This window comes from Scyliorhinus torazame, chromosome 15, assembly GCF_047496885.1.
Source record: "Scyliorhinus torazame isolate Kashiwa2021f chromosome 15, sScyTor2.1, whole genome shotgun sequence".
Taxonomy (NCBI): Eukaryota; Metazoa; Chordata; class Chondrichthyes; order Carcharhiniformes; family Scyliorhinidae; genus Scyliorhinus; species Scyliorhinus torazame.
Window position 1 is genome coordinate 158,238,707 of NC_092721.1, and position 27,934 is coordinate 158,266,640.

General features: G+C 43.5%; 1 protein-coding gene across 3 annotated transcripts in view; it reads left to right on the forward strand.

The window, feature by feature from the left end:
- The window catches only part of pds5b (PDS5 cohesin associated factor B), a 289,329-nt gene that overhangs the window by 239,615 nt on the left and 21,780 nt on the right, over nt 1-27,934 (forward strand). For all 3 annotated transcript variants that reach the window (XM_072477000.1, XM_072477001.1, XM_072477002.1), the window contains exons 24-30: nt 4,642-4,765; nt 9,853-10,057; nt 12,813-12,927; nt 14,765-14,897; nt 15,714-15,833; nt 23,793-23,855; nt 24,192-24,337. In XM_072477000.1, coding sequence (XP_072333101.1) covers nt 4,642-4,765; nt 9,853-10,057; nt 12,813-12,927; nt 14,765-14,897; nt 15,714-15,833; nt 23,793-23,855; nt 24,192-24,337 — 906 coding nt within the window. The remainder of the gene's footprint in view (nt 1-4,641; nt 4,766-9,852; nt 10,058-12,812; nt 12,928-14,764; nt 14,898-15,713; nt 15,834-23,792; nt 23,856-24,191; nt 24,338-27,934) is intronic.

Sequence of the window (27,934 nt, forward strand, 5' to 3'; positions counted from 1 at the left end):
TGAAGTCACCCAAAAAATTGAAAACGATCCCTGAATAAGATACCTGTTGTGCCTGCTGATGTACATGAATGATGGTAACTTAAACTTGTATGGTAAATTTCAGTGCTTTCCTTGATCGTTGTTTAAGCTGATTGATTTAAAGCCATTTTGAGTTTAGGTGTATTCAAATATGATTGGGGAGGATACTTGGGCATAACTTGACATTAGCAGAATGGACATGACAGTGTTTGGTTTTGACCTCCGCATTGTGCCCACAAAGGAAACTCTCGGCTCCTACATTAGAAAGCTATTTTTTAGGGGAACTGACCAACTTATTGAAATTGAGTGCTGTATTACTCAGCTGCGCTGACTCGAAATTGAAAGAAATGCTACCCAAATTTCATTTGAAGTACTTGTTGGGTGGAGGAGGAGACTTAAACCATTAGTCTGGGCTCCGTTCCAATCTAGCTCATAGCAGGTTGTTTGTTCACCTAACTGCATCTGACTTGCTCTCGTTCCATCTTTATGGCAGACTGTTATGACAGAGTGCTGAGAAGCCTGTATGACATCCTGTGTGGATGGCGAACAGGGCTGCAGGAAGGATGAGTCAGTTGACCAAGGCACCATGGTTCAGCAGGCCATTCAAGGGGAGGGAGTAAATAGGCAAGTTGTAGTTGTAGGGGATTTTATTATCAGGGGGATAGATAGTATCCTTTGTGAGCAGGATAAAGAGTCCCGCATGGTGTGTTGCCTGCCCGGTGCTAGGGTGCGTGACGTCTCTGACCAGCTTAAAAGATACTGGAGAGGGAGGGGGAGGATCCAGTTGTTGTGGTCCATGTCCGTACCAACAACATAGGCAAGTCTAGGCAAGAGGACCTGTTTAGAGATTATAAAGAGCTAGGATTCAAATTTAAAAAACAGGTCCTCAAGAGTCATAATCTCCGGATTACTGCCCGAGCCACGTGCAAATTGGCGTAGGGAGGCAAGAATAAGGGAAGTTAACACGTGGCTGAAAGAGTGGTGTGGGAAAGAGGGGTTCCTTTTCATGGGACACTGGCATCAGTTTTGGGACGGGGGGATCTATACCGTTGGGATGGTCTCCCTCTGAACCGAGCTGGGACCAGTGTTCTGGCGAAAAGAGTAAATAGGGTGGTCAATGGGACTTTAAACTAGAGATTTGGGGGGGGGGGGGGAGAAAGTCAGGGAACCAAGAGGTGAAGTAATCAGTGAGAAGCGTAGCTGCTTAGGAATACAAAAAAGCACAAAAAGACAGAACTCAGGAGAGGTTACGATAGTCCCCATCCCACAAAATATGACAAAGTGTATGGAAAGGCTCAGTAAACCAAGGTCCACCACACTTAAGAAAACAAAAAGGGACGGTCAAGAGAGAATTAAAGGTGCTATATTTAAATGCGCGCAGTGTACGGAACAAGGTAGATGAGCTTGTGGCCCAGATTGTGACTGGCAGGTATGATGTGGTAGGCATCACAGAGACGTGGTTGCAGGGAGTTCAGGACTGGCATTTAAACATCCAGGGATTCACAAACTATCGAAAAGGCAGAGGGGGCAGGGCTCCCTTGTTAATTAGGAATTAAATTAAATCAGTGGCACTAAACGACATAGGGTCAGATGATGTGGAGTCTGTGTGGGTAGAGTTGAGGCACCACAAAGGCAAAAAAACCATAATGGGAGTTATGTACAGGCCTCCTAACAGTGGTCAGGACCAGGGGCACAAAATGCACCACAAAATAGAAAGGGCATGTCAGAAAGGCAAGGTCACAGTGATCATGGGGGACTTCAATATGCAGGTGGACTGGGTAAATAATGTTGCCAGAGGACCCAAAGAAAGGGAATTCATTGCATGTTTACAGGAGGGCTTTTTGGAACAGCTTGTGATGGAGCCCACGAGGGAACAGGCCATTCTGGACTTGGTGTTATGTAATGAGCCAGACTTGATAAAAGATCTTAAAGTAAGGGAACACTTAGGAGGCAGTGATCATAATATGGTAGAATTCAGTCTGCAATTTGAAAGAAAGAAGGTAGAATCAGATGTAAAGGTGGTACAGTTAAATAAAGGTAACTACAGGGGCATGAGGGAGGAACTGACAAAAATCGACTGGGAGCAGAGCCTAGTGGGAAAGACAGTAGAACAGCCATGGCAGGAGTTTCTGGGCGTAATTGAGAACACAGTACAGAGGTGCATCCCGAAGAAAAGAAAGGTTATCAGAGGGGGGGATTAGGCAGCCATGGCTGACAAAGGAAGTCAGGGAATGCATCAAAGCGAAAGAGAGCCTTTAATGTGGCAAAGAGTAGTGGGAAGTCAGAAGATTGGGAAGGCTACAAAAACAAACAGAGGATAACAAAGAGAGAAATAAGGAAGGAGAGGATCAAATATGAAGGTAGGCTAGCCAGTAACATTAGGAATGATAGTAAAAGTTTCTTTAAATACATTAAAAACAAACGGGAGGCAAAAGTAGATATTGGGCCGCTCCAAAATGACGCTGGTAATCTTGTGATGGGAGACAAGGAAATAGCTGAGGAACTAAATAAGTACTTTGCGTCAGTCTTCACAGTAGAAGACATGAGTAATATCCCAGCAATTCAGGAGAGTCAGGGGGCAAAGTTGAACATGGTAGCCATCACAAAGGAGAAAGTGCTAGGGAAACTAGGAGGTCTAAAAATTGATAAATCTCCAGCTAAAGAAGATAGCTGAAGAAATAGTGGAGGCGTTAGTTATGATCTTTCAAAAGTCACTGGAGTCAGGGAAAGTCCCAGAGGAATGGAAAATCGCTGTTGTAACCCCCTGTTCAAGAAGGGAACAAGAAAAAAGATGGAAAATTATAGGCCAATTAGCCTAACCTTGGTTGTTGGCAAGATTCTAGAATCCATCGTTAAGGATGAGATTTCTAAATTCTTGGAAGTGCAGGGTCGGATTAGGACAAGTCAGCACGGATTTAGTAAGGGGAGGTCGTGCCTGACAAACCTGTTAGAGTTCTTTGAAGAGATAACAAATAGGTTAGACCAAGGAGAGCCAATGGATGTTGTCTGTCTTGACTTCCAAAAGGCCTTTGATAAGGTGCCTCATGGGAGACTGCTGAGTAAAATGAGGGCCCATGGTATTCGAGGCAAGGTACTAACATGGATTGACGATTGGTTGTCAGGCAGAAGGCAGAGAGTTGGGATAAAAGGTTCTTTTTTCGGAATGGCAACCGGTGACGAGTGGTGTCCCGCAGGCTTCAGTGTTGGGGCCACGGCTGTTCTCTTGATATATTAACTATCTAGATGGCGGGACTGGACGCATTCTGGCTACGTTTGCCGATGATACAAAGCCAGGTGGAGGGGCAGGTAGTATTGAGGAGGTGGGAGGCTGCAGAAAGATTTAGACAGTTTAGGAGAGTGGTCCAAGAAATGGCTGAAATTCAACGTGGGCAAGTGCGAGGTCTTGCACTTTGGGAAAAAGAATAGAGGCATGGACTATTTTCTAAACGGTGACAAAATTCATAATGCTGAAGTGCAAAGGGACTTGGAGTCCTAGTCCAGGATTCTCTAAAGGTAAACTTGCAGGTTGAGTCCGTAATTAAGAAAGCAAATGCAATGTTGTCCTTTATCTCAAGAGGCTTGGAATATAAAAGCAGGGATGTACTTCTGAAGCTTTATAAAGCATTAGTTAGGCCCCATTTAGAATACTGTGAGCAATTTTGGGCCCCACACCTCCGGAAGGACATACTGGCACTGGAGCAGGGCCAGCGGAGATTCACACGGATGATCCCAGGAATGGTAGGCCTAACATATGATGAACGTCTGACGATCCTGGGATTATATTCATTGGAGTTTAGGAGGTTGAGGGGAGATCTAATAGAAACTTACAAGATAATGAATGGCTGAGATAGGGTGGACGTAGGGAAGTTGTTTCCATTAGCAGGGGAGACTAGGACCCGGGGGCACTTAGAATAAAAGGGAGTCACTTTAGAACAGAGATGAGGAGAAATTTCTTCAGCTAGAGAGTGGTGGGTCTGTGGAATTCATTGCCACAGAGGGCGGTGGAGGCCAGGACGTTGAGTGTCTTTAAGACAGAAGTTGATAAATTCTTGATTTCTCGAGGAATTAAGGGCTATGGAGAGAGAGCAGGTAAATGGAGTTGAAACAGCCATGATTGAATGGTGGAGTGGACTCGATGGGCCGAATGGCCTTCCGCTCCTATGTCTTATGGTAAGTTTTTTTTAAATAGGTTGATTCAGGTTTTTATCTTGGCTTATATAGTTTAATGTTAACAAAAGCAAATTGTACATCTAAATCTTCTGGTTTAACTATGTGGTTGCAATTTAGTTTAAAATGGCGGTTGAGCATTTGTAACTTTTTCAGTTGTTTTGGTTCTTGGCAATCAGTTATGTTTTGTGGTGCATTGCTGGGAATTTGCACGTGTTTTCCTTGTGTTCAACAATTTTTTTAAAAAGTAAATTTTTATGTAAAGTGAAACCTGGGTGAGCTATAAGGTAAGCTGATGTTTTGCACAGAAGAATTATCAATTTTAATAAAATAGTTTGCTTATAGAAGTAACAATATTGTGATAAGTAATCAGTCAGCTTTTGTCATCCACATGAGGTGAAAGTATACTTGATCCCCCCCAAAAAAACCTGTCTCTTTTTCTGTGTTCTTTTGCAGCAAACCTGATATGTCACGTCTGCGTTTGGCAGCTGGCTGTGCTGTTTTGAAGTTAGCACAGGAGCCCTGTTACTATGAAATCATTACACTAGAACAGTTTCAGTTATGTGCACTGGTAATGAATGTAAGTGGCTTTATCCATCTTGAAATGTAATTTCCATTTTTGCCAGTGGACTGGGCATGTTATTGGCTTCCAGAGGTAAAGAATTAAATTGATATCCATATAGTTAGTTCAAATAGAAAAATAAACACTTGTAGCGGTTTTAACTAGATGATTTTGAAAATAAGCCTTCATATTTACTGTTTGTCATAAAGCATCCCAGTATGGTCAGTGAGCAGCTTTAGTTTCCATCAGCTGAGTTCCTGATTGTATGCTTGTTTTGAGCATATTTGGAATTTGTGTAAGGCATATCATACATCTGAATTCTAGAATACGCATTGCCCAGTTTATAAAAAAAAAACACATTTAAAAAATAATCTTTATTAGTGTCACGTAGGCTTACATTAACACTGCAATGAAGTTACTGTGAAAATCGCCTAGTTGCCACATTACGGTGCCTGTTCGGGTACATTGAGGGAGAATTCAGAATGTCAGTTCACCGAACAAGCACATCATTCAGGACTTGCGGGAGGAAACCAGAGCACCGGGAGGAAATCCACACTGACGCTGGGAGAAGGTACAGACAGTGACCCAAGCTGGGAATCGAACCCGGGTTGCTGGTGCTGTGAAGCAACAGTGCCAACCACTGTTAAAACTAACTATAAGAACGAAGAATTTGCGACCTTGAACTTGATTAGCCTGCCTTAAGAATTTCTGTTTTTGGTAAAGTTAGTAAACTAATCCCCATTAATGATTTAGGGCAACCTTGCTAAAATGACTCCTAAGACTACTTCCACTATGCCGCTGAACCTTCGTTATTGTCCTGTGGTAATTAACTTATTAACTGCCCCTTTTATATTTCCATAGAATTCTTATGGTTCCGAAGGTGGCCATTCGGTCCATCCAGTCTGCACAAAACCCCCTGAAAGAGCATCCTACCTAGGGCCACTCCACTGCCCTATCTCCATAACCCCACCTAACATGCACATTATTGGACACCAGGGGGGCAATTTAGCATGGCCAATCCACCTAACCTGCACATCTTTGACTGTGGGAGGAAACCGGAGCACCTGGAAGAAACCCACACAGACACGGGGAGAGTGTACAAACCCCACACAGGTCATTCAGGGTTGGAATTCATATGAGCAACAATTCTGAGTAATGGCTGATTGATTGACCATCTAGGGTGTTGTGGCCACTTCAGTTTGATTTGTCATTCAATATCACGCTTTCAGCAGGACAGCTTTGTCCATATTCCTTTGTTTCAGATGTACTAGTCATTTATTGAACTCCTGCAACTGACAGCTTTGCAGATTAGCTAGTTTAGAATAGATATGAGAAAACTTCGAAAGTTATTGCTCTGTGGTTAAATTATGCATTACCTTAACCAGCTGAGCTTTCAGGGATGATATCTACAGATTTTCAACATCTATTGACGAAAAGGTGCGCGCACGACTTGCTGAAAGTAGCTACCAGAATGTACCCCTGCTCTGCTATTCAAAAACTGGACATGCGTATCGAAATAATAATAGATTCAGATTCTTTCCATTCAATAAACCACTTCACAATTTGAGTGACATTTGAAATTGAATACGATTACATGCAGAAAATACAATCTTGCTAACTAAACCTATGGCAAGCTTGATGTTTTAGCTTATTATTATTCACTCGAGTGGATATAATGCATCCTGTAATATATGCCAAGCACGGGAATACAATACCTTGCAAGAACCAAATTATTGCAATGTATCTGAAGTTGAAAATCCTTCTGCTCAACTCCTTAATTGGCATTTGAGATGTTGGTTTCCGCTATATTGCATGAACTGGATTAGGATAAGCCTTGGTTGATACACTCGTAAAAGTTCGAAACTATTTCAGAAAGAAGGTAAATTGTTTTCTGGTGACTATTAATGTATCCAGATGAGAGCAAATGTGGCATGGCTGAGATTTTGTACAGATAGAATAGTGAGCAAGCAGAGCCTGGATCCCTCTTTTACACCTCTCATCATTGTTGTAAGTATTATTTCACTTTTGGCAATGAAAGCAGTTTGCAGATGAGATGTTCTAATTAAACACTGAATATTTTTCAAATTTACCTCCTTTCTGGTTAAGTGATTTATCATTTTCCCAAAATGTAGAACATTCCACAAACATGGGGCGAAATTCTCCCCAAACGGCGCGATGTCCGCCGACTGGCGCCCAAAACGGCGCCAATCAGACGGGCATCGCGCTGCCCCAAAGGTGCGGAATGCTCCGCATCTTTGGGGGCCGAGCCCCAACATTGAGGGGCTAGGCCGACGCCGGAGGGATTTCCGCCCCGCCAGCTGGCGGAAACGGCCTTTGTTGCCCCACCAGCTGGCGCGGAAATGACATTTCGGGGCGGCGCATGCGCGGGAGCGTCAGCGGCCGCTGACAGTTTCCCGCGCATGCGCAGTGGAGGGAGCCTCTTCCGCCTCCGCCATGGTGGAGACCGTGGCGGAGGCGGAAGGGAAAGAGTGCCCCCACGGCACAGGCCCACCCGCGGATCGGTGGGCCCCGATCGCGGGCCAGGCCACCGTGGGGGCACCTCCCGGGGCCAGATCGCCCCCCCCAGGACCCCGGAGCCCGCCCACGCCGCCTTGTCCCGCCGTTCAAAAGGTGGTTTAATCCACGCCGGCGGGACTTCAGCCCATCCGGGCCGGAGAATCGAGCGGGGGGGGGGGGGGGGGCGCCAACCGGCGCGGCCCGATTCCTGCCCCCGCCGAATATCCGGTACCGGAGACATCGGCAACCGGCGGGGGCGGGATTCACGGCAGCCCCCGGGGGGGTCAGAGAATGACGCCCATGATCTCGCTTCCCATGGTTCCTTGTTCTTGGGGGGAAATTAAAGATCCAATGAGCGAACTTTTCAGAAGAATGCCACCCTAAGAAGAATGTGCACATTTAGTCAAAACACACAGGCCGGGATTCTCTGCTTGCCGCGCCGATTTCCTAATCCCTTTTTACGACTGAATTGGGGGCGGCGCCTATCTTTGTATGCTCCACCCCCTTCAAAACTGCGTCATTGAGAAGTATGCCGCACGCCTTTGGGACAGCCTCAGGACATTACCTGAAGGTCCTCCCAATGGGCCGAGTTCCCAACCGTGCAGTTGACTCATGGTTATAGCCGTCGGGAACCCAGCGTGATGCTGCGGACTGTGTCCAGCGCTGGCCATAGTCGGGCAGGAGCCATGCTGCTTTGGGTGGGGGGGGGGGGGGGGGGGGGGGGGGGGGGTGGGGTACTATTATCTGGCAGGTCGGGTCCGTGCGGGACACCATGTTGTACGGCGTGACCGCTGCAGATCGTCGGCGTGCGCATGCGGGGCCATGGACTCTGCAAATCTCCAGCTGTTTTTATCGGGGGGGCCGTGCGGTTTACGTGGTGTGGCTGCTAGCCCTCACCGGTCAGAGGATCGGTGCTGGGGCCTCGCCGATTTTTCCCACGTAAAACACCACAGATCCTCCGGACATCTCAATACAAGGTGACCAAAATTACATAAAAGTGACTATACCCTGACCTCCAAGTCAGAATATAGTGTTCTGGTCCCTCTCCAGAATCTTGAACAGTGGCACACCATCTAGGCTGACACTTCAGTGTGGTACTCCACACGGTGCTGCATTGTTAGAGACCCTGTTATTCAGATGAAATCCATGGCACTGCTAATGGTATTTCTCACTGGTCCGAGTCAATATTTAATCCCTTAATTCACGTCACCAAAGCAGATGATCCAGTCATTATTTCATTGGTTTTTGCAGAAATTTGCAATCTGAAAGTTGCCTGCTACATTTCGACCATTATAATATTGATGAAACGGGGCAACACGATGGCACAGTGGTTAGCATTGCTGCCTACGGTGCTGAGGACCTGGGTTCGAATCCCGGCCCTGGGTCACTGACCGTGTGGCGTTTGCACGTTCTCCCTGTTGTCTGCATGGGTTTCACCCCTGCAACCCAAAAGATGTGCTGGATAGGTGGATTGGCCACGCTAAATTGCCCCTTAATTGGAAAAAAACGATTGGGTACTCTAAATTTTAAAAAAAGAGGGAGGGAGAAATAAATAAATAAATAATATTGACAAAACTGTAAGACCATAAGACATAGGAGCAGAATTAGGCCACTCGGCCCATCGAGTCTGCTCCGCCATTCAATCATGGCTGATATTTTTCTCATCCCCATTCACCTGCCTTCTCCCCATAACCCCTGATCCCCTTATTAATCAAGAACCTATCTATTTCTGTCTTAAAGACACTATGTGATTTGGCCTCCACAGCCTTCTGCGACAGAGTTCCACAGATTCCCCACCCTCTGGCTGAAGAAATTCTTCCTCATCTCTGTTTTAAAGGATTGTCCCTTTAGTCTGAGATTGTGTCCTCTGGTTATAGTTTTTCCTACAGGTTCAAACATCTTCTCCACATCCACTCTATCTGGGCCTTGCCGCATCCTATAAAAATGCTTCACTGGCTGTAAAGCAGTTTAGGATGATCCGAGGTTGTGAAACGTACAAAATGCAACATGATCGGTTGATGAGTGCCTTAGTTAATAATAACCTTTATTGTCACATGTTGGCTTACATTAACATTTCAATAAGGTTACTGCGAAAATCCACTAGTCGTCACATTCCGGCACCTGTTCAGGTACACCGAGGGAGAAGTTAGTTAGTGAGTGGGTGAGCTCCCAACCATCTATTTTGTGGGGGAGAAGTGGGGAAAACGGTGCCCTGTAAAATTCAGCCACTGGTATCTGGAACAGACTAAATCAGTCATGAGTTCCTGTCATTAGTAGTTATAGCAAAATATGTTTTTGGAAAAGCAAGTGGTAGTCCAAAGCATGCATCAAAGGCTGCTAGCCAAACAACAATGTTTCTTGCCTGACCCTTGGTTTATGGGCATTAACAAACCTGTGTTTATGGTATCTAAATTGGAGGTTCCTTCAGATTCAGAGCACAGGGGAACATGTGGTTCAAACATAGCTGTGCATCAATAAAGAATGAAACAATGTGAATGTTTGTGATATGTCCATTTTAAGTATTCAATTTCCATTTTTTATCTGTGATAATGGCACAAGAAAATAGCTGTGAAATTGTTTGTTTGCAGGATGAATGTTATCAAGTAAGGCAGATATTTGCACAGAAGCTCAACAAAGGACTTGCCAAACTACGACTACCGCTAGAGTACATGGCAATTTTTTCACTGTGCGCAAAGGATCCGGCAAAAGAAAGGCGAGCACATGCCAGACAATGCCTGGTGAAAAATATCAATATTAGGAGGGAATATTTGAAGCAGCATGCAGCAGTGAGTGGTAGGTATTGCCAAATTTCAGGAAAAAAATGACCCATTGCAGATAAGGGAACTGCAGCATTTACTTCTCTATTTCGCTGACTAAGCCTGTGCTGAGTCCAGCTCATTTTACAATCTTGCTGAAATGTATATAATTAAAAGAACAATTTTTTTTTTAACCTGTGCATTTACTAATTTTTCTCTTCTTTTGTAAAAAGCATGCCACTTGAATGGTGTAAAGATTAGCTAGAGAAGTTGCAATTAGAATTAAGCTGTGTAGGAACGGGACAAAAATAGGTTTTTAAAAGAATGTACAAACTGATCAAGAATGTTTGTTAAATGTGAAAATTTAGCATTGTTTACTGATTTAAAAAAAAATCTTTCGAATCAAAACTAAATATAGTCTTGGTAATATCCATACCTTGCCGTTAAAAATAACTTTGGAATTTTTATATGATTATCCGGTTTCAGATATCACAATAATGTCACATTGTTTTCTTATTTATGACACATGAGCTGCACTGCACAGTGTATGGCGCATTGTGTTAATGAGCTTTACTTGAGTTGTGGATAACTAGGTGGTGACAGTGCACTGATGTGTGCTACTTTTCTTGCCCGTTTTGTCACTGTCCCCCAGATTTTTATCTTTTGCCCTTTTGGGGCAGGATTGGCTGGAATGTGCTCCAGGTATTTTGATGTGGGGATTGCTGTTGTGCCAACCGACTGCTGGCGTGGGATAAAATGGGAAGCAGATTTTGAACAGCAACTCTTCATTCAACCTCCTTGAAGTGCCATTTTCACAGAATGTACTATTTTTACAGTACTTTAATTGACAATAGCTTGGTTAGGGGTTCTCATGCTGCTAACGTGCAGAAAAAACAGTTGCTTGAATCCAGGATTTTGGGGCACCAAGACAAAATTTGGATGCCCCATCATTGCAGTGACTTCCCCATCCCACATGGATAGCGGTGTGCGGTATTTTCTGGGGTTGATTTTAAATTTTGCCTTTTTTACACGCTGCTTCACAAATGGACTCCTATTTATCTTACAATAAGGGATGGCCCTGTGACTCTTACTAGCTATTTTTACTATATCAGTACATTCTTGAGCATATTGGAAAAGTTCTTTCTGACCCTTCCCCAAGTGATTTTACACCTGCTTGAAAATATTTCCCACCAATAATATTTTTGTTTGACATTTAGGGGTATGGAAAGTAATACCTTCCCTAAATATATAAATCACGAAATATAATTTGGGTTTTCCTGTTTTGTTTTCAACTATATATTAATATAATATTAAAAATATCCCTGCCCCCTTTTCCTGAGCACCTAACTTGTACCCTGCACTTTCCCTCAACAACATGGCTGATGTATAAAATTTGGAGAGCTAATGAGATTATTATCTGCATATTATTGCATAACCATCTTTATATTTATAAGACACATTTTAATACATTCTTTAGCATTTTTGTTAGCTTTATAGTTTAGAAATTTTGTCTTTTTATAATTAAAAAAAAAAAACTTACCGCTTAGGTTAGAAATTTAATAATGGCAAAACTGGAGCTCACATTGTGATCTTCATGGGAAGTATAAACAAGGTTGAGGCAATTGCCTTGAAGGGTAAATGAAGCAGCACATGGCCTGTGAGGCAAGGGATAAAAATATGGAGATCGAGGGATAAAAATATGGAGATCTGTTGAGTTTAAATTTTGACTAAAGAAGAGACTGATCATTGACATTTTTTTGTTACCTTTTTTCATCCTTTACTGACATGACCAAGAGAATGGCAACTCCAGCCCCTCTGTCCACCTCCTTGTCCTTTTGATAAAGGACACATATTCGTGGGTATTTAGATTCCAGCCCTAATCCCTTTGCTGCCGCGTCTGTGATGCCCACAATATCGAACCGGCCAATTTCAATGCGCGCAACAAGCTCATTTACCTTTTCCATATCCTGCACATATTTAGGTATACGCTCTCGGTCTTGTGTTGATGGCCTTCCTTCTTGTAGCTGTCCCCTTTTTTTGCTGAGCCTGAAGTTAGATTCCTGCTGTTTTCCATACTCTCTGTTCTATTACATGTTCTGGAAACTTTACTAGCCTCACCTGAGACCTCCGCACCATCAACTAGTTTAAAGTCCGCATCATTAACTTGTACTCCCACCTTCTCCTTTAACTTTGATTTTCTAATTTTCCATACAACTGATCCCCGATTTCCCCCCCCCCCATACCATTTAGTTAAAGGACTTTAAGTTCATTAAAATTAAATCGGCCAGCTCCTTTGAAGTGTTTGAGTGATTCGGATTTTCAAACCGCATCTTATTGAATGGCAGAGCAGGCTCAATAGGTGTCACAGTGGTTAGCGCTGTTGCTTCACGGTGCCAGGTTCGATTCCCGGCTTGGGTCACTGTCTGTGCGGAGTCTACACGTTCAGTGTCCGCGTGGGTTTCCTCCGGACGCTCCGATTTCCTCCCACAAATCCCGAAAGACGTGCTACATAGCACGTACTATAAAGATGTGCTGTTGGGTGAATTGGACATTCTGAATTCTCCCTCTGTACCCAAACAGGCGCCAGAGTGTGGCGACCAGGGGCTTTTCACAGTAGCTTCATTGCAGTGTTAATGTAAGCCTACTTGTGACAATAAAGATTATTATTACAGAATATTTGGTGTAAATGTCAGAATTGCTGGGACTTAGACTTGCAGTCGTAATGGAGCATGTTTTGTCCTTCAATATTTCATTTAGATACCAATGACCTGCTTTTGTTCTTGTGACTGCAGAAAAATTGTTGTCGTTGCTGCCCGAATATGTTGTTCCATACACGATTCACCTCCTTACACATGATCCAGATTATGTAAAAGTACAGGATATTGAGCAACTGAAAGATATTAAAGAGTTAAGTGTGCTCTCTAATTATATTGTTATATTAGTGTTTACAAAATAGTTTAAAGTTGCAAATATATCTACGTGTTCTTCTGTATATTTTATTCTATAATAATATTTACCTTTCCCTCTCCAAATTTCTTCCCATCCCTTTCTCCGTTTTCCTTCATTTATCCAGCTATTTTCTTCCTTTTCCCCTCCACTACTCCCATCTATTGTGATGTTTCCTCATTTTGTCATGCCGTTCGGGAAAATGAGAAGTGATATGCAGTATTTACTTTTTTAAAAAATTGTATTAGTTATGAAGTGTATTTATCCTTAATTCTCCTTAATTACAGACCGAATAATTATGCATTTTATATTTCACTTTTACTTCCCAAGGTATCGGAGTGTTTCCACAGTCAATTAAATATTCTTAAATGTAATCACTGTTAGTAGGACTTGTCAAGCAGCTCTGAGTTAGAAAACCAGGGGAATTAAAGCAGAGTCTTGAAAACTATTAAGAATTGACGTTGTGAATGATGACAGCCAGATTTCCCTTTCTTGGCACCAATAGGATGTTGGCTTCAGCCGCATCGCTCAAGAAGGGAATTTCTCGTGGGTTGCTTGTTCCCGTAGCTCATTTATCATGATGCCTCTCTAGAATGCAACAAAAACTAAAGGTTCTGCGTATTTTTTATGGGAGGCGGTGGTGTAGTGATATTGTCACTGGACTAGTAATCCAGAGTACTCTGTGGTCCCAGGTTCAAATCCCACCATGCAGGTGGTGAAATTTGAATTGAATAAAAATCTGGAATTAAAAGACCATGAAACCATTGCCCATTATCATAAAAACCCATCTGGATCGCTGATGTCCTTTAAAGAAGAAAATCTGCCGTCTTTGCCTGGTCTGGCCTATGTGTGACTCCAGACCCACAGCAATGTGACTCTTAACCCCTCAAGGGCAATTAAAGATGGGACACAGCCAGCGATGCCCACATCCAATGAATAATTTTAAAAAATAAGATGAGCTTTAAAATCCAAAAAAAAATAGAATTTCACTGTAGCTTTGGAGCAGTACATCTATCAAACTGATTAATGAGTTTTGTCATGCAAATTTTAAAAAATGCTTTTGAGTCATGAATGCTGATGAAATTCTTGTACACTGTTCCTGATTCTGAATTGAGTCTTGGGACCAATACTGATACCCTGCCTGTTTGCACCTGCAAAGCACACTCCCTTGTATTTACCTGTTGACTTGGCCTTCTAGTCTAAAATAGGAGCAAGTGCTACCAAAAATCTTCAAAATAAAGGAAGTCCCTACCCATTTTCTACCTTTGAATGACAAATATTGCTTGTTTTCTTTCCATAATTGGGGCAACATCTGAAAAAGGATACCATGCGAACACAAGCAAGTAAAGGAAGAGTTTGTCTTAACATAACAACATGTCACCCAAATTGCTTCACGTACAGTTAATTATCTTGGTGCAGTGGGGCTTCTGAGTTGGCAGGAGATTTGAATGAAATGGATGAGAGTTGCAAACGCAAACCACCAGTTGAGATTTATGTAACATGCTGGGCATGTAGTACAAATATTCTGAAAGATAATCATTGATTTGTACAAACATCCAATAGACTCTCCTCTGACTTCAAAACAAAACTTTGGTATGTTGGTTGTGATGACTTTAAAAGTTTTCAATTAGAACTTTTCATTGCTGCTTTATTATTGCTGACTAGTTACTTCATCAAATGTTCTGTGAAGTACGTTTCAGTTTAGTAGTTGGGTAAAATTGGAAATCATACATCCTATTTTGGGAATTTGATTCTGAAGTAATAACTCTATTTTGTGCTTTTATTGCTGTCCTTTTAGATGTTTATGGTTTATGCTTGAAATACTGATGGTTAAAAATGAAAACAACAGTCATGCTTTTATCCGAAAAATGGTGGAAAATATAAAACAGACAAAAGATGTTCAGGGTCCAGATGATCCAAAGATGAATGAGGTTTGTCTTCGCATTTTGTGAATAATTGGGATATATTGCAGGTTGTATGTTTCTGATTCTCTACTTGCTGATGGCATATTATTTGAGTATGGTATTGAAGCCTTAAGGATGTAGATGGGAACCAATTCATAGAATCATGAAAATTTACAGCACAGTAAAAGGTAATTTGTCCCAGTGCTAGTTGAAAAGTAGTTACCTAGACTGATCCCACTCTGTAGCTCTTGGTCTGGAGCTTTGTACGGTACAGCCCTTGAAGGACATATGCAACATAGGGGCTGGTTTAGCACACTGGGCTAAATCGCTGGCTTTTAAAGCAGCCCAAGGCAGGCCAGCAGCACAGTTCGATTCCCGTACCAGCCTCCCCGAACGGAATGCGGCGACTAGGGGCTTTTCACAGTAACTTCATTGAAGCCTACTCGTGACAATAAGCGATTTTCATTCATTTCATTTCATTCAAGTATGCGATGGTAGTGTTTCAGACAGGTCCAAACTCTCACCAGTGAAGAGATTTCTCCTCAACTCCTCTAATCCTTTTACCAATATTTTTCTATTCCCCCTAGTTGTTACTCTATCTGCTAAAGAAAATAAGCCCTTCTTACCCACTCTATGGCCCCTCATAATTTTATACTCCTGGGTCATGTCTTGATGTGTCACTACAATTGCAATCACTGCTTTATTTGGTCAGTGCTTTTCGGAGGCCATCAGTGAAAATTGAATATTACGAAGTAATACTTAGATGTGCCTTTCACTGATCTTTTCTTTAACAGTTTTTCTCCAGTGTTAACCAGCAAAATTCACATTGTTGTTTCTTTTTAGAAATTATATACCGTTTGTGATGTTGCAATGAACATTATCATCTCTAAAAGTACTACATACAGCTTGGAGTCTCCGAAGGACCCAGTGCTTCCTGCTAAATATTTCACTCATCCTGATAAGGTGTGTACAGTTACCAAGTATACATCTCTAATTGCATCTTGGTACATATTAAAGTACTCAATTACATGTGTACAAGTGTCACATAACAATATTGTTCTGGATTGAATGTATGAAAATTTTTCGTACCAATTGAATATAATTCATTGGAGTCTGCCTTTCCTTGTATTTTGTAAACTACACCAAATTTTGGATTGTGCAAGTAATACATGTGTTACAGAAGAGCCGGACAACGGCTACATTGGGAATCTCTGTGGAGTGGGGGAAGGTCTCCGATTTGAAAACGGGTGACCCTGAAGGAAGTACCTGTTGCGAACCTCCTGCCTCTGGCTGAAAAGCTTTGGCCAGGTAGGAAGTGCCTCAGTTGATGCGATGGTGATGGGGGAGGCCTGAGGCTCTGCCAAGCCCCAATTACAGCCGGGTCAGGGGCAAGTGGGGGAACAAAAGGCACCTGTGGAAATTTGCTGGCTCCCCTGGCATGAAAACCTGCCCATAGGGGACTATAAGATTATGCCCATTAAGTCTTTTGATTGTGGATGGTAGGGAAAAACTATGAGCTTGTTCAAAACAGACAGTTTTGGGGGGTGGGAGGGTGAAATATGATGGAGTGATGAACAAAGTGTGCATTTTGGCATGTACCATGCCAGCAACAAATTTGTACATATGCAGCCCAACATTGTATCGTGTTTGTGCAGATATGATTTGGCCATGAGCGGACCTGTTGCCAATATTTCATTATGTAAGGGAAGCTCCTTGGCAGTTCATGGGGAGTTTGTTGTCTAAGCAGCTCTTATCTAAGGCTGGATTCTCTGCTGCCAGTAGAGGATGATGTGGAGATGCCGGCGTTGGACTGGGGTGAGCACAATAAGAAGTCTTACAACGCCAGTAGAGGAGTTCCCTATGCGGCGGAGAATTAAGAATCAGGGAAATAACTGGTGGTGATTGTTTCCAAAATTACACCTGTAATCAGGTTAAATGGGCCAAAAACACGTCACTAAACAGGAGCCGCCTTGTATGCCAACACCACAAGTTCCCGATCTGTTTCCAATGCTCTGGTACCCTGCTGTGGCGGCATTGAGGTTTGCGCTCTGGACCATCTGTACACCAGATTCTCCACTTCTCCATGATTTCCGGCCCTCTGGGCTAGGATTCATGAAAGCGTCGATTGGTACAAGTATTTGCCAGCATAGCCCTGACGTGGTGGGTCAAGGGGCTAAATACTTGAGGTAGCTGCACCCAAAGCCGCTTGGAGGGCCCTCCCCATGCAAATCCAGCTGCAATGTTTATAAATATCGGAGTTCAGTGCTTTCTCTTCCTCTTTTTTTTTTTTTTCTCAGCAGAAAGCAGTTAACTGCTTTTGATGTGGTCATGAGCCATCAACCATAGCTAGATGTTTACAAACACTGGTTAGTTTCTGAGTAGGCTACTTGAGGTCCATTCAGGCGTTAAGGGAAATGAAAATAATCAATCCAGACATCTGGCTGCCTGGAAGTTGACAATTACAGGCTACTAAAAGCTATTTCTCTTTGAATTAAATAGAAGCCATGCAGATCAAAGGATCTGAGGGGGTTTACATCCTTGCGATGTGGTTTTGGCTTTCTATGAAGTCACAGTTGCTGCTTTCTAGACATCTGAGGCAGCAGGTGTAAAGCTCGGGTGAGTGAAAAAGCAGTGATTGTTTTCACTTTGTTTCTGTCTGGGTGGGCTCTTTAGCTTCCAGGCAGGGGTGATTGATGTGGGGGAGAGTGGTGTGGTTGTCAGTCAGCTCTGTGGGCGGGAGTAATTCAGCAGTTCCCAGGTGTGGGAAAGAGGGACTAGCCGCCGGACCTCAAAATGGCGGCCTGAGAGTTGGATTTGCGATGGAATCCCTTGCAATCCCTGCCGTGCATAAACTTGCATGGCAAGGGACACTGAATCACTTCTGGGCTCCGCTCCCAGCGTACAACAGAAGCAACTTCAGCTCTGGTGGAAGAGTAGTCTCCTGAAGGGAGAATCTAGCCCCTTGATTATCTACTGCCATCCTTTATCCTTCCTTCCCAAATCTCCTTTTCCAGTATTCGAGTTACTACTGGCTCAAATAGTGGATACATAGAACAGTACAGCACTGAACAGGCCCTTCGGTCCTCGATGTTGTGCCGAGCATTGTCCGAAACCAAGATCAAGCTGTCCCACCCCCTGTCATTCTGGTGTGCTCCATGTGTCTATCCAATATCGCTTGAAAGTTCCTAACGTGTCCGACTTCACTATCACAGCATGCAGTCTATTCCACACCCTAACCACTCTGAGTAAAGAACCTACCTCAGACATCCCTCCTATATCTCCCACCCTGAACCTTATAGTTATGCCCCCTTGAAAGAGCTACATTCACCCGAGGAAATAGTCTCTGAACGTCCATTCTATCTATCACCCTCATCATCTTCTCAACCTCCATTAAGTCGCCTCTCATCCTCCTCCACTCTAGAGAGAAAAGCCTTAGCTCCCTCAACCTTTCCTCATAAGACCTATCCTGCAATCCAGGCAGCATCCTGGTAAATCTCCTTTGCACCCTTTCCAATGCTTCCACATCCTTCCTATAATGAGGTGACCAGAACTGCACACACTACTCCAAATGTGGTCTCACCAGGGTCATGTACAGTTGCAAGCATAACCCCGCGGCTCTTAAACTCAAGCCCCCTGTTAATAAACGCTAACGCACTACAGGCCTTCTTCAAGGCTCTATCCACTTGAGTGGCAACCCCAAGATCTCTGTTCCTCCACATTCCTCAGAACCCTGCATTGTCAAGGATGTCAGGGCGGTAATCCGCATTCAAATTTTTTCTACCAAAATGAATCACCTCTCACTTATCAGGGTTAAACTCCATCTGCCATTTTTCGGCCCCGCTCTGCATCCTATGAATGTCTCTTTGCAGCCGACAACAGCCCTCCACCTCATCCACTACTCCACCAATCTTGGTGTCATCAGCAAATTTACTGACCCACCCTTCAGCCCCCTCCTCCAAGTCATTGATAAAAATCACAAATAGCAGAGGACCCAGCACTGATCCCTGTGGTACACCGCTGGTAACTGGTCTCCAGTCTGAAAATTTTCATTCCACCACCACCCTCTGTTTTCTATGTGATAGCCAGTTACTTATCCAATTGGCCAAATTTCCCTCTATCCCACACCTCCTTACTTTCTTCATAAGCCGAAGAACCTTATCAAACGCCTTACTAAAATCCATGTATACAACATCAACTGCTCTACCTTCATCTACACACTTAGTTACCTCCTCAAAGAATGCAATCAAATTTGTGAGGCAAGACTTACCCTTCACGAATCCGTGTTGACTATCCCGGATTAAGCTGCATCTTTCCAAATGGCCATAATCCTATCCTTCAAGACCTTTTCCATTAACTTACCGACCACCGAAGTAAGACGAACCGGCGTATAATTACCAGGGTCGTTCCTATTTCCTTTCTTGAACAGAGGAACAACATTCGCCACTCTCCAGTCTTCTGGCACTATCCCCGTGGACAGTGAGGACCCAAAGGTCAAAGCCAAAGGCCCTGCAATCTCATCCCTGGCCTCCCAAAGAATCCTTGGATATATCCCATCTGGCCCAGGGGACTTGTCGACCCTAAGGTTTTTTAAAAATTGCTTATACATTCTTCCTCAGAACATCTATCTCCTCCAGCATACCTGCCTGTATCCCACTTTCATCCTCAAAAACATGGCCCCTCTCCTTGGTGAACACTGAAGAAAAGTATTCATTCAACACCTCTCCTATTTCTTCTCTCTCCATGCACAAGTTCCCACTACTGTCCTTGACCGGCCCTAACCTCACCCTGGTCATTCTTTTATTTCTCACATAAGAGAAAAAGCCTTGGGGGTTTTCCTTGATCCGACCCGCCAAGGACTTCTCATTCCCCCTCCTAGCTCTCCTAAGCACTTTCTTTTAGCTCATTCCTTGCTACCTTGTAACCCCCAAGCGACCCAACTGAACCTTGTTTTCTCATCCTTACATGCGCTTCCTTTTTCCTCTTGATGAGCCATTCAACCTCTTTTGTGAACCATGGTTCCCTCACACAGCCATTTCCTCCCTGCCTGACAGGGACATACCTATCAAGGACACGCAGTATTTGTTCCTTGAACAAGCTCCACTTTTCATTTGTGCCTTTCCCTGACAGTTTCTGTTCCCATCTTATGCTCCCTAATTCTTGCCTAATCGCATCATAATTACCCCGCCCCAATTATAAGTCTTGCCCTGCCGTATGGCCCTATCCCTCTCCATTGCAATAGTGAAAGACATTTTAGTCCTAAATACAATTTTAAGCTGCACGTTTAATGTTACATGGGCCCACTACCCATAGCCTAACCATGATGCCCTTCATTTACATCAGCCAATTTTGAATCTTTGCTTTAATTTGGCTTTCAAATTTCTGGACTTTTCTGCTTTCTGAGCTACTGTGAGCCTGACCTGCAATTTATTTGTTTACCTTTTAATGAATCTATGGCTGTTCACCCATCTGTTGTTACCTTGGGTTTATGAATATCATGTATTGTAATGATAACCCTACTACACCCTGTTACAGTTATAACCTGGTCCCTTTCATTATTGTTATGTATCTGGGAATGAATTCTTGTTGGTTTTGCGTCATGTGATGTGTAGGGACGTCAGCAGTGTTTGCACGGGCTTTGGGCAGATCCCGATCTTGATTATACAAGCAACACTCTTCGTGAACCTTTCATTGTATGAGCAACACTTTTAATAAACATTTCAATATGTTTTACAAAAATCCAGAGTGTGAACACCTCCATATCCTTTCTCTTTGTAGCAATAAAGAAGTATAACAAATACATTATACTCTGCATTGTCAAGGATGTCAGGGCAGTAGTTGGCCAAATGATTTGTTCAGCAATTTCTTAACGAACAATTCTGGAGGAGTCATACCATAGAATTCCATACAAAATTGAAGGGCGATACAGAAACCATATTGGGTGGCATGGTAGGTAGCACAGTGGTTAGCACTGTTGCTTCACAGCACCAGGGTCCTGGGTTTGATTCCCGCTTGGGTCACTGTCTGTGCGGAGTCTGCACGTTCTCCCCATGTCTGCGTGGGTTTCCTCTGGGTGCTCCGGTTTCCTCCCACTTGTCATGAAAGATGTGCTGTTAGGTGAATTTGACATTCTGAATACCCGAACAGGCGCCGGAATGTCTCGACTGGGGATTTTCACAGTAACTTCATTGCAGTGTTAATGTAAGCCTACTTGTGACAATAATAAATATTATTATTATTAGTTTTCAAATAAATGCATGCGCATTTCAAACCACAACAGCATTTACTCATTTTTTGTCTTTGCACATGTATGGAGACAGGTGTTGTTAGAACATAGAATTCCTCACCAGAAATTACAAGGAAAGTGTCATAAATATTTAAATGAAAACATTTAAAAGTATGTGGCATCAGACTAAAGGAATAGGTGTTCTAGTTCAGGTGCAATTGCCCAAATGGCATTTTCTCATTCTTCAACATTTTACTGTTCTAATTGTCTCTTATTCAGGAAAGATATCTAATTACGACTTCCATCTATTTCTAATCTTTGCTTTGTTGCTCATCAAGGGCGAGTAAAAAATGTGGAGTTCTAACAAGATTTTAGTAATGAAAATTAAATGTGTGGATTGAGAACTGCTAAAGACTTATGTCCTACATAAAACCTGCTAGAATACTCAGTGCTGCCATTAAGTAGAATTTGGGCCTCTCACTAATTTTGTTTAATTTTTGTAATAATGTGAAATTAAACATCTGGTTGCGGCTGTAGATTTGGATTTTGAAGAGTTTGAAGGCAAACAGCAAACTTTTTACCAGTGGATAAAATAATTTTTGTTGGGCGGTGTGGAAGTGCTCACTGTTACTGGGCAATTAGCAAATCCAACACATGTCTGGTATTTCTCAAGGAAGTGTCATAGGGTCCCTTTTATTTGTGGCTTTTATTAATTGAGAGGTACGGTGGCACATAAGTACTGCTGCCTCACTGTGCCAGGGACCTGGGTTCAATTCTGATCTCTGGTGGCTGTCTGGAGTTTGCACATTCTTCCCATGTTTGTGTGGGTTTTCTCAGGGTGCTCCGGTTTCTTCCCACAGTCCAAAGATGTGCAAGTTAGGTGGATTGGCCATGCTGAATTATCCCTTAGTGTCCAACAGTTAGGTGGAGTTATGAGGTCTAGGTAGAGTGCCTTTCGGAGGGTCGGTGCAGACTTGATTAGACAAATGGCCTCCTTCTGCACCATAGGGATTCTGACATTGGCCCAATTCTGTGTAGTACAGTTTTGAAATATGCGGATGGAATTAAAGTTTATTTGGAAATTAAGAAAAATAATCCAGGATTTTTGAACGCACATTTTCACCATGAACACTCTTATGATGCAGTGGTCGCAGAAGTGGCAACATGCCTTCAATGTGACAAAGTGTTTAGTTCTCCATTTTGGCCACAATTATCCTAATTCATAGTATCGTATTGATGTTCAACCATTTAAAAGAATTTGGGTGTGACTGATACAAGTAATTTGAAGTTTATGAATCGTAGTTCAGGCAGTACAGTGGACAGAAATGTTTTACAAGCGCTGAATGCATCCTTTTTGAATCTGGATTTTAGTGCTTATTTTAAGCTCCTGTAAGCATCTGGTACTCTCACATCTGGAGTATGCATCCTTAGTTTGGAATCCACTCTTTCAAAGAGATTATACAGTTTGAGCATGCAAAGACCTGTTACCAAGAAAATCCCATTCCGGCACTTGTTTGGACACACAGGTGTCAATGTCCAAATTACCTAACAGCATGTCTTTTGGGACTTGTGGGAGGAGACCGGAGCACCTGGAGGCAACCCATACAGACACTGAGAACGTGCAGTCTCTGCACAGACAGTGACCCAAGAGGGAATCGAACATGGGACCCTGGCGCTGTGAAGCAACATTGCTAACCACTGGGCCAATGTGCCACCCTAAAGAGAAGATTGAAAAGTTTTGAGTTAGTTGATAATTTTTTTAATTTTTACAATTATGGGGCAATTTGGCATGGTCAATCCATCTACCCTGCACATGTTTGGATCGTGGGGGTGAGACCCACGCAGGCGCCAAGAGAATGTGCTAACTCCATCTGAGATCAAACCGGGGTCCTTGGCGCTGTGAGACAGCAATGCTAGCCACTGCACTGTTGCCTCACGTGCCGAGGACCCGGATGTTTATAAATTGATATGTGGCCTTGCTACCTCTAAGCCTGAAAATTTCTTTACTTGCAATTACAGTATTTTGCATGGTCATCAGTATAAATCTTAATATTATGTTTTTAAAAAATTCACATAGAATTATTAATACTTGAAATACTTTGCCTGTGTTATGAATGCTGAATATGTAGTTACTTTTAGAAGACTTATTAGAAGCCTAGTGAGATTTCTATGTATGTATTATCTGATGCTGTTGTTGATATTCTTGTTAATATGTGGCTCTCACTGTATGACAATAAAGATATGTAAATAAGAAGAAATAGTATCATGGGGGCATTCCAACAAAATTAATGGGGGTAGAAGAATCCTATGGACATAGGAGCATAGTCATTTTTGCCTTGCGGCATTGTTACCTGAAACTGTAGCCTTCGTTAGTAAAATGAAATTCAACTTGCTAAAATTGGTTTGGGGAAAATGATGGGTAAGTAGAAAATCTGACTTGCATGTATTTCTTCATTTCTTTCTGCTTTTAGGAACTGCAAAACGATGTCAGTTTTACATTTGTCTGTGACTGTAGCTACACTGCTGCTCGCAGATATTTATTTTGAGGTTTTATTTTGCTCGGAAATCTACCTGTTCAGCAGCAGGATGCGGTAACCTCACGGATACAAGATGGAAAACTGCAAACTTGTTTCCAGTGTGCAATGTTCTATTGATGTCTGATAAAATAAAAGCTTTATCAATTTTTACTTGTTTTTCAGAACTTCAACAATAGCAAAAATTATCTGCCTTCCGAAATGAAAGCTTTTTTCACACCTGGCAAGGTATTATTGATTTCTTAATTCTAATACACTTGTAAACTTTAGTTATATGCTTTCATACAAATCTTCATTCACGTTTACTCTGCACACTACAGAATCTGCTCGCCTTAGATTTGTCCTAAATTTATATTGTTGGCTAGAAATGACTTTTTTTAATAGTGAATTGATGCATTTTTAAAAATTAGTTGTGTTAAGATGAAGTTTATATTCCATTTTAATCGGTAAATTTTACTATGTATTAATTAAGCTTGGAAATTCAAATTCAAGTTTTACAATTCTAAGTTTAACTGCCAGCTAGTGCCTCAAAACGTAATCATAATGGATTTTTATTCCACACAGCCCAAGGCAACTAACGTTCTAGGTGCAGTAAATAAGCCTCTGTCATCAGCAGGAAAGCAGGCACAGACCAAGTCATCACGAATGGAGACTATGAGTAATGCCAGCAGCAACTCTAATCCCAGTTCTCCTGGACGAAGCAAAGGAAGGTACAAAAAAAAGGGCTCAATGTAAATTCCATAGTGAGCAATAGTAACATTCAGCAGTCTAAAAATAAGTAGACTTTTGCCAGGAGAATATGTTAAAATCCTCTGTTCTGAGCTGAAAACAGAATCGTTTTGGGACAAGTGTCAGATTTCAGCCAGTTACGTCAAAATTATTTGTGTGAAGGGGGGGTTATTTTCCAGTATACTCTGTGACCACTCATTTTTTCTACATGCCCTACTTTTTTCAAAATATTTTAATTAAATATTTTCCATTTACAATAAATGTTATGACCAAACCCATATTACCCACAGCAAATGTTACACAAAACCAACATAACAAAAACCTCATCCACAAAGCCTAGAGAGTGGGGGAAAAAAACCTAACCCCGCCCCCGCCCTAGCAACAAACTGACTAATTACTTAAAGTAAGGGGCTGGTTTAGCAGAGTGGGCTAAACAGCTGGCTTGTAATGCAGAACAAGGCCAGCAGCGCGGGTTCAATTCCCGTACCGGCCTCTCTGAACAGACGCCAGAATGTGACGACTAGGGGCTTTTCACAGTAACTTCATTGAAGCCTACTTGTGACAATAAGCGATTTATTATTTTATTTATAAACAGTGAATGGTGATTCCAACATCCCAAAAATGGCCACCAGAGGACAAGGCTCCAGATCACTGACCGGTGTTAAAGAAGGAGACTCAAAAGCTTACCTGTTTGGAACACGATCAGAACATGTACGTGTGGTTGGCTAACCCCCTTCGGAGCACTGCTCGCATCTGTCCTCTACCTCCAGAAAGAAGCCACTCGTCTTAGCTTTGGTCAGGTGCGCCGTATGCACCACATTAAGCTGGATCATGCCCAGTCACTCGCATGATGATGTGGAGTTAACCCTACGAAGGGCGTCACTCCACACATCATCCAATGTAAGTCCCAACTCCCTCTCCTACGTGGCCTTCACCTGCCCACGGATCCGGATCCGAATCCTCCTCCCAGAATCCGCCTGTAAATGCCTGACATGCTACCCTCCCCTGACCCCACCAGCGAATGGATCCCTCCATCAGGGATGTCGGCGGCGCCATGGGAAATGTTGGGCAGGACCCTCGTATAAAATTCCATATCTGGAGGTACCTGAACGAGTTTGGCCCCAAATGCCAAAACTTCGTCAACAATTCCTTCAAACTGACAAACCGTCCCTCCACAAGCAAGTCCCTAAATCTCTCCAGTCCTTTTTCCCTCCATACACCCTAAACCAGCCTCAGTCCAGTCTCAACTGCTTAAACAGATGATTGGCACAAATAGGGGCCATTCTTGATATGAATCCAAGCTTAATGTGCAGCCTGAATTGTCACCATATCCTTAAATTGGACACGACCACCGGGTGTGAGGAATACCTTGCCGGAAAAAAACTGAAGCGAAGCCGTCACCAATGCCCTAAGACTATATCCCCGACACAACCTCCCCCTTATCTGTCCCCTTATGGAACCTGGGTCACTGCACCACCCCAGCATCTTCTCAGCATTGGCCACCCAATAATAAGGCAAGTTCCATTGTTTCACTCATTGTGGGGTCGAGGCCTGTAACATAAAGCAGCAAATCATTAGCATATATGGACACCCCTGTTCGAGCCCTCGCCTCTTCATCCCCTTCCACTTGTCTGAAGCCCTCAAAGCAATAAAGGGTTCAATCGCTAACGCAAAAGGAGGGGGAGGGGGGGGGCCCATCGGACACTCCTGTCTTGTCCCCCTATTTAATTGAAAGTACTCCGAGCTCAAGACATTAGTATGAACACTAGCAAAGGGGCCCTGTGCAATAACCGTACCCACATAATCAATTTTGATCCTAGACCTAAAAGGTACCTCGAGCTTCAAAAAGGTACCTGCACTCCACCCTATCAATGTCTTCTCGACATCCAAAGAGACAATCACCTCTGACTCGGGGCCCAAAGGACTGGGAACAAACAACCTTCAACGGCCTTCAATATTGGTTGGCAATTGCCGGCCCTTAACAAAGCCTGCCTGATCTTCCGCAATCATCTCGGGGAGTTGGGACCCAACCTTACCGCCAACACTTTCACTAATATCTTTGCGCCCACATTTAACAGTGAAATAGGCCGGTATGACCCACATTCCGTGGGATCCTCCTCCTTCAGCAGAAGGGAAATAGAAGCCTGCGAGAGTGTGGTAGGCAGGGATTCCAGGAGCAAAGGATCATAAAACATATCTACCAGCAATGGGACCAACTGATCTGCAAACTTCTTGTAGAATCCCACAGGGAACTCATCAGGCCTAGGAGCTTTACCTGTTTGTATTCACCCACATACCTATCAAAATCTCCTCTGGGCCTAACTGACTCCTCCCGCCCTGCATCCCCGACCACTGGAAACTCCAACCCGTCCAAAAATGTCGACTTGTCCAACCCAATCCATCAACTCCTTTTTTCAAATAAACATTTTATTGAGGTATTTATGGTTTTATAACAGTAACAGAAGACATAGTGTAAATACAATTATAAACATAGTGCAAAAACCGCCTTCCTCTCTCACAGGTCCCACCTCTTCTAGCCTCCTACTCTACACTAAACTACCCCCAAGGCCCCCCCCCCCTTCTGCTGGCGATTAATTTCCGTAAAGAAGTCGACGAATGGCTGCCACCTCCGGACGAACCCCCTCAGGGCAAACTTGATTTTCTCCAGACAGAGAAAGCTAGCCATGTCAGTTAGCCAGGTCTCCGACTTCGGGGGCTTTGAGTCCCTCCAAGCTAATAATATCCGTGTCCGGGCTACCAGGGAAGCAAAGGCCAAAAACGTCAGCCTCTTGCTCCTTCTGGATTCCCGGGTCTTCCGACACTCCGATCCATCAACTCCTTATAGACATCAGACACCTTCCCACTCCCCTATCTCATCCTTCGACAGCACCTTGTCTTGCAACCCCATGTGCGGTAGCCCAGGAAAGGACGGCACCTTCCTCCTTACAAAGTTTTGGACATGCACGTACTTAAAACATGTTCCCCCTGGGCAACTCTTACTCCTCTTCTAGGTCCTTCAACTTTGCAAATTTGCCCCCTATAAAGAGATCGCCCTATCAATGCCTGTTGCCACCCCCAAAACCTTGCATCAAGCCCCCCCCAATGTAAACCTGTGGCTGGCACAGATCACTGCCCACAGCAAGGCACCCTCCAGCCCCAATTGCTGCCTCCAGTGCCCCCATGCACTTGGGGCCGATACCACCACTGGGCTCACTGAGTACCTGGCTGGCGAGAATGGTAGAGGCACCGACAACAAAGCCTTTAAGCATGCTCCATTACACGCTACCGCCTCCATCAGACCCCAAGTCGACCCTTCCCCCACGGCCCATTTCCTAACCATAGCAATATTCGTCTTCCAGCAGTAATTCACCATATACGGCATTGCAGCCATCACCCCATCCCCGCTTCAAGAAAGCCCTCCTAACCTGTGGGATCTTTCCCGCCCTCACAAATCCAGAGATCCACGCATTGACCGTCTTAAAAAAATCACTTGGGAGGTTCTGGCACATGAACAGAAGCCTTGGCAGCACAGTCATGTTTACTGCCTGCATCCACCTTGATAGCGGCAGTCCATTCCA